We start from the raw sequence: 7,138 nt of genomic DNA on the forward strand, positions 1-7,138 counted from the left end.
GTTTTTTGTCTTTCATGAATATGTCTTCATAATCTAAGCTCTTTGTTTTACTGTAATGTTAAGACAGGAAACTGTGACTTTGTTCTCTATAATAATGTAGCGTGTGATCTATGCTGTTCTTATTTAATTTATTATCTTAAAATTAACAATTTTATCAACTGTGTCTAGTGTGAATGACCAAGTAATTGTATGGAACTCAATTGTAAATGGTTACAATTAAAAATCCAGCTCATGAGCTTATTTCATCCTGCTCCTCTGAAGTACAGCAATCAAAACATAATCTGTTATTATAACAAAAATGTTTGATATTTTTTCTTCATACTGAAAAAGATATTTTCAATATTTTGAGTGTGACTGTTTGAGAGACATACTGCCTTTGCTCTGTAGCAGAGACTTGAAGAACTTTAGGACATGCTGTTCTTCCTTGTCCTGTCTTTTTGGGCTCCGGCTGTATTGATTTCGGGCCAGGTTTGTCCATTGAACAGCACACCTCGGAAAACAGTTACTCTGAGTAAGTGAGCTCTGAGTTTTTTTTTTTTTTTTTTGTAGTTTTTTCTTGAATAGATATCAGTTGTGACTTGGCTGCACAGCATTGCTGTTTAATGTTACTGTGATAAACCTTGAAAAATATTAAAAGCATGTTGATGTGTTGTTGCAGCTGAATGGTTAAAATGTGCTGATTAAAATTATTACTTCTGTTAAAATTGCTCACAAAAGATATCCACAGTATGTAAAATAAATACATACATTATTAATAATAATCTTTTTAGGGCAGTGAAACATTGCAGCCTTTATAATATCAGTATTGCAAATACAAATAACACAAAGCATTATTAAGTTACTGAGGTCAAATGTTATAGTTGTGTTAAGTCTTTCTTCTACTTCACTTCTTTGTACTTTTCTTTATTATGAGCACCAAAGGTCTTATAACTACTCCAACACAGTGGACACTAAAAGCCTATTCTGCTGTTGCTAGGTAACAGAGGGCATGTCTTCCAAGAGGAGGGAGTGTGGAATTACACCACCATGCTCCTGATGGAAGATGAGGGTGTGCTCATCCTGGGAGCTCGAGAGGCCATCTTTGCCCTGGACCTCAACAACATCACACACAAGAAGGCTATGGTCAGGGAAAAGATTTCATTTGAATAATAATAATAATAATAATAATAATAATAATAATAATAATAATAATAATAGATTTATTTATCTATCTATCTATCTATCTATCTATCTATCTATCTATCTATCTATCTATCTATCTATCTATCTATTTATTTATTTATTCATTTATTTATTTATTTATCTCAGCCTCAACATTTTCTTGGTTGTTTTTTTTTTGTTTCAATTTAACTAATAAACCAGAGTTATAGGTCAACAGCATTATTGATCTATTTCTATATATTAGATTGTTTCAGATATTCAGATATTGTCTCTTTTTGTCACTGTGATTTAACAATTTTATTCTTGAATGCATTTTTAAAACTTGTACACTGTAAAGTACTTTAATTCAAATTAAATCTTTTATTATTAATATAATAATAATAACAATAATTATTATTATTATTATTGTTATTATTATTATTAATAATAATAACAATAATAATAATTTAGATAGTGAATGCTATATAATCACAACATAAAAAATAATAACAATAACAATATATTTTTGTTGTTAAAATGACTTGCTTTAGTACTAAATTTTCACTTGTACTGTACTTAATTCTAGATCAGTGAAGAAATATATTCTCTTTTATTGTAGGTTAAGTGGTCGGTGACTTCAGAGATGCAGCGCAATTGTATCTTCAAAGGGAAAACACAGGTCATCCTGCCACAACCCAAGAGATCACACCACCATCACCACCACTCTGACTAGGATTAAGTTATTTATAATGATGAATGAATGAAGGAATGGAAGAAATACAGTAAAAATTCAGTATATTAGGAACATCTGTACACCTGCACATTACTGATGTTAAATAATAATGTGGCAACTACACAATGCAGAAAAAATGAACTACTGTAGATTAGTACTAGATGGGTTGTTCTGAGTGTCTTCAAAACTGATGTTCTACTGGTATTGATGTTCATTTGTGTGTGTGTCTGTGTGTGTTTGTGTGTGTGTGTCTTGGTATTTATGTGTAAATATGTAAATGCTCAAATGAGTGTAAAAAAAATATTATTTCCTAATACAGTAAAGAACCAAACATAGTCTGAGTTTTGAGAATATTAAGAACTAGACTTTACACCACTAAAGCCATGTCTCTCAACAGTTTTGTGTAGTAAATATATAATATGATTAGGAACAGGTATGCTATTACACAAAGCCCTGATCTGCAACTCATCCTCTTTGAGTTCTCACCTAGCCAATGAAATTATTAACTATTATTCTTCTGTCTTGTGTTGTTCTGTTAACGGATCTTTTATATGTCTCTTTCTGAGTGACTTCCTAATAATTTCCCTGGACTCTGTATTCCCTGTAATTTTCCTTTCCAGACTGAGTGTCATAACTACATCCGGATCCTTCACAAAATGTCGTGCGACACCATGTTCGTTTGTGGTACCAACGCTTTTAATCCGACCTGTGATATTATGGTGAGTAAACATTCCTCCCCATATTTTACTGTAAAATGTCCTTGCTATGATATTGTAGACATTTGTTAACATGAGTTTCAGCCTGTGTGCATGTTTTGTCGTATTATATCACACCATGTAGACATTTCATGTAGCTGTGTTCTGTGTTCCAGTCTTATAAAGACGGCAAGCTGACTCTCGAAGGTAAACAACGAGATGGGAATGGAAAGTGTCCATTTGATCCTTTCCAGAGATGTGCCTCTGAATTTGTCGGTAGGTGCTGCATCTCTCTTAAGGCAAACTGCTCCATGATGTAACAGACCGAAGAGCACAATGTTTAGTTAGTGAGTGATTAAAAGTTTTTAGTTCATGCATTATATTAATTTTGAAGGTCAATTCTTTAGTCACAGGTGCTACTTATGATAACTGACATGATTTTTTGAATGCTTTAAAGGAAAGTAACCCAATGATCCCGTCATTATGCTTTAATAATTTAATTCTGATTGCCGTTTAGATGGACAGCTGTACTCTGCTACGTCTTCAAATTTCTTTGGTTCAGAACCGGTTGTGATGCGAAGCTTAGATGACACCATACAAACTGAATTTCTGACTTCCTGGCTTAATAGTAAGAATGTAAATTTTATTACACTAAGTAAGGGACTGAGATGAGTCTTCTGGTTTCATATATAATTTAAAACTCAACTTTACATCTCGTAACTTTCTTTGAGATTGTGGTTGAGAGTCACTGACTAGTTTTGTTATTTCAGAGCCCAATTTCATTGGCATGAAGCATGTGGCTGAGGGAGATGACAACCCAGAGGGGGATGATGACAAGATTTACATTTTCTTTAATGAAAGACCTGTGGAGTACGATGCCTGCACTAAGATGGAGGTGTCAAGGGTGGCCCGCGTTTGTAAGGTACTCTTCCTTATAAAAGGATGTTGCTGATATTACAATACACCATTCTTCAGGGACTAAATAAGGGTTGTGTGGTCTTCACAAACTTCTTTGTTCACACAAAGAACCTCAGGTGATGACAAAATAACGAGGTGGAACTTCTGCATCAGTACTTAACAAACCAGATGTTACTAAAGAATTGCAAAAGATTAGCTAATCATCAAGATGTGAAAAGATTATAAATCAAATATTATAAGATTAATCGCCCTGCATTTGATGCTTTTATACATGAATAGAAAACTTTTTTCCTCTTTGCATTTTTTTTAAAGTAATAACTGCTTAAAATTAGACATATTATTTGCTTATGGAACAATAGTTTTACAAAAATATTTGGTAATTTTATAATGTTAATTAGTAAATAAATATAACTATTGTCACTTGCTAAGATGTCATTTTTTGCAGCATTGTTCTCATACTCTCTGATCTCTCCTTGCTAGGGGGATGTGGGAGGAAAGGAGATATTGGAGCAGAAGTGGACGTCATTTCTAAAGACTCGCCTGGACTGTCCTGAACTTCAAACCAGACTACCACTTCTCTTACAGGATGTGTTCCTCTTCTGTCCAGACACCTGGAAAACCTGTATGTTCTACGGTGTCTTCACTCCTCATGGGTGAGTAATGTTCCGTTCAAAAATGCCAGCAGAATATGTTTAAATAACTGCAGTGAAGAAAAGGATTGAGTTTGAATACCAGACCAACAATACAGGCAGTTCGAGGTAGCAATGCTGCAACACCTTGATGTCTTTATATTGCATGCATCAGTATCTGCATAATATGCATTATTATAATATGAGAATTATTATTTAGTACTACACACTCATATGAAAACCTCAGGCAAATTCAATCATGCATACAATTGCCTCTGAAACTACTTTATTTTTGTGTGAAATATTTTTACTCTGATATGAAATTAATACATTTAGGAGCTTACATGTTGCAATGAGGTAAATCAATGTAAACCTGTAAACCTGTAAATCAATGTAAATCAAAGAAAATGCTTAAAAAGAAAATTCTTCCTATTTGCATGTGTGTAAGGTTGTGACATCCAGTTAAAAATAAATTGTAGAAAATATTCATAAATGTTGCAAATTCAAACATTAATTAGACATAGTTTTATTAACCACCGACCGATGACACTTGTTTCATCTGACAGTGAAATACCAGAGTACTCAGCAGTGTGCGCTTACAGGACACAGGACATCAGGGATGCGTTCTCTAAAGGCCGATTCAAAACGCGATACAGACATAATTTTTTTGAAAAATGGGCGACATACAAGGGACCTGTGCCTGACCCTCGTCCCGGAGCTGTGAGTTCAACATTTACCAACATATTATACAACAATCATTTTTATTTTTTAGCTACAGCACCTATGTAGTAGTTAATTATTCACTTTGTCTTGCTCTCTTTCTATGTGTATGTAGTGTTTTAACAGTAAAATAAGGGAGAAAGGGTTTTCAACGTCTTTGGACCTCCCTGATAAAATCCTTCAGTTCATCCGAGACCACCCACTGATGGATCAGGCAGTGAAGCCTTCTGAGCATCCCCTACTGGTGAAGAAAGGAGCTGTGTTTACTCGTATAGTGGTGGCCAGCACTACTGCCCTGGATGGGAGCAGCCATCAGGTCCTGTTTATTGGCACAGGTAGATAAATATTTAGTGTACAGTTTACATAATTTATACAAACTTATGCATGCATGTATGTGTTATAGTGTTCAACCAACTGTACAATCTTTGTAACAGCAAGCGGTTCAGTGCTGAAAGCAGTCAACTATGATGGAATGATGGTGATAATAGAGGAGGTGCAGCTCTTTAAGCAGTCCGACCCAGTGAAGATATTGCGGCTCTCCGTCACCCTGGTATGAACATTTACATTTTTTCCTCCCTGAAGCTACACCAAAAGATTATAGGTTATTTTTTTGTGTGCTATTACACTAATTAATTGATTTATTAAGTGGCTATCTATTTAGTTTGGGAGAATGATAAAATGCATTCTCATTGAGTGTTTTTATTCTTCTGATAATTTTACAAAATATTTTAGAAATAAAATTTTCCTACTGCTTTTAACACATTTTAGGTAACATGCAAATCTGTATTTTTTCCCTCATCATAGTAGAACTAGAATAAAATAATACTTAATGACTTTTCCATCATGGCTATCCCAGTACTCATCTGATTCATACTTGTGATTCAGTTTTAGTTTTATACTGTTATAGTTTTGATCATCTTTTTAATAACTGCTGCACATATTGTTTCAGGGTCAGCTGTATGCAGGCTCAGAGGAAGCAATGGTGCAGATGCCTCTTAGTACATGTGACCATTACGCTTCCTGTATGGACTGTGTGCTGGCCAGAGACCCGTACTGCGGCTGGGACCTCAGCGCTGAACGCTGCATTGCTATAAACAACATTCATCCAGATACACACAGGTACTCAGCATATACTTGCTGGCTACTGTCGTATAGTGTTGTAAGGAAAAAATGATGATGTGGTGTGCTGTTGTAGGAAAACGGGCAAAAAGGTACAATGGGTGTGATGTGACCTGAAGTTTACCTTTTAGCAATTATTAATTACTTTTAATTATTTACTTTGATAATTTAGTTATTTATTTTATTAAATAACAACACATTCAAAATTTATTCATCAAGTACTTTACAGTATTTTTTACTCTTTGTTGACCTAGATTATCTGGAGTTAATAGTCAGGTATTAAAATGAACACGTTAATATAAACCTGATGTGTCTTCCAGCTAGATCTTTGCTATAAAAATTTCACATTATCATCTTCTGACCAATCAAAATATCTGTGGTCTAAAATATTGAATCGACTGCCCTAGAGACTTTACTATAGACTGTGCACATGTGGGAATATTATATTATATTGAATATTTGATCATGTCTATCTATTTTTTTTCCTGCAGGCAGGTGGTTCAGAGTCTGAGAGATGGAAATGCTGCACGTTGTCCTGCAGTCGGTATGTGAACAGGTGGCATTTTATGTCCACTGGTTCAGATAGTACAGTATTTACTGATATGTGTCTTGTATGGGTCAATATATGTGCAGAAATGGTTTAATTTTATTGTGAATTGTCACTGAAAGTCAATAAGACTCCCAAGGACTGTTGTTTTTGTGTTACAGAAAGTACTACGATCATTAAAACCTTCTATCCTGGTAACGAGGTCATGTTGCTGTGCCAGCCAGGATCAAACCTGGCCCGAGTGCAGTGGAGCGTAAACAATCATGCCATTCAAAACTCCAACAAGTACCACATTCATCACAACAACCTGTTGATCCTCAATGCCTCGGACAGCGACGCCGGATTCTACACCTGCACCACTGTAGAGTCCTCCAATGGTAAAGACTATGTCATCCAAAATGCTACATATGAGCTGAGGCTGGGGAACATCATGGAGCATCCTTCGGTTCAGCCGCAGGTCCAGGACCAGCAGAAATCTCTCTTGGCCCTCAAGATCCTGGTCATTATACCAACACTGATGTTATTAGCTCTTGTGGTATGGAACGTCTACAAAGGACATTTTGCCATCCAGAGATGCTTGGAGAAAGCTGAGGAAAGTCCACAGAGTGTGTCTGACTATGAGGAGATACAGCTCTAA

The 7,138-nt window shown here is 35.2% G+C and overlaps 1 protein-coding gene across 1 annotated transcript; it reads left to right on the plus strand.

Annotated features, from left to right (window-relative positions):
• The first annotated feature begins 411 nt into the window (after positions 1 to 411).
• On the plus strand, positions 412 to 7,138 carry LOC132843126 (semaphorin-4E-like). The gene is made up of 14 exons (XM_060866245.1): positions 412 to 511; positions 977 to 1,122; positions 1,760 to 1,819; positions 2,494 to 2,592; positions 2,745 to 2,844; positions 3,086 to 3,196; positions 3,339 to 3,490; positions 3,967 to 4,139; positions 4,682 to 4,835; positions 4,951 to 5,170; positions 5,270 to 5,385; positions 5,785 to 5,954; positions 6,446 to 6,498; positions 6,663 to 7,138. The coding sequence occupies exons 1-14, from the start codon at positions 412 to 414 to the stop codon at positions 7,136 to 7,138; spliced, it is 2,130 nt and encodes a 709-aa protein (XP_060722228.1).

This window comes from Tachysurus vachellii, chromosome 1 (genome assembly GCF_030014155.1).
Source record: "Tachysurus vachellii isolate PV-2020 chromosome 1, HZAU_Pvac_v1, whole genome shotgun sequence".
Classification (NCBI taxonomy): Eukaryota; Metazoa; Chordata; class Actinopteri; order Siluriformes; family Bagridae; genus Tachysurus; species Tachysurus vachellii.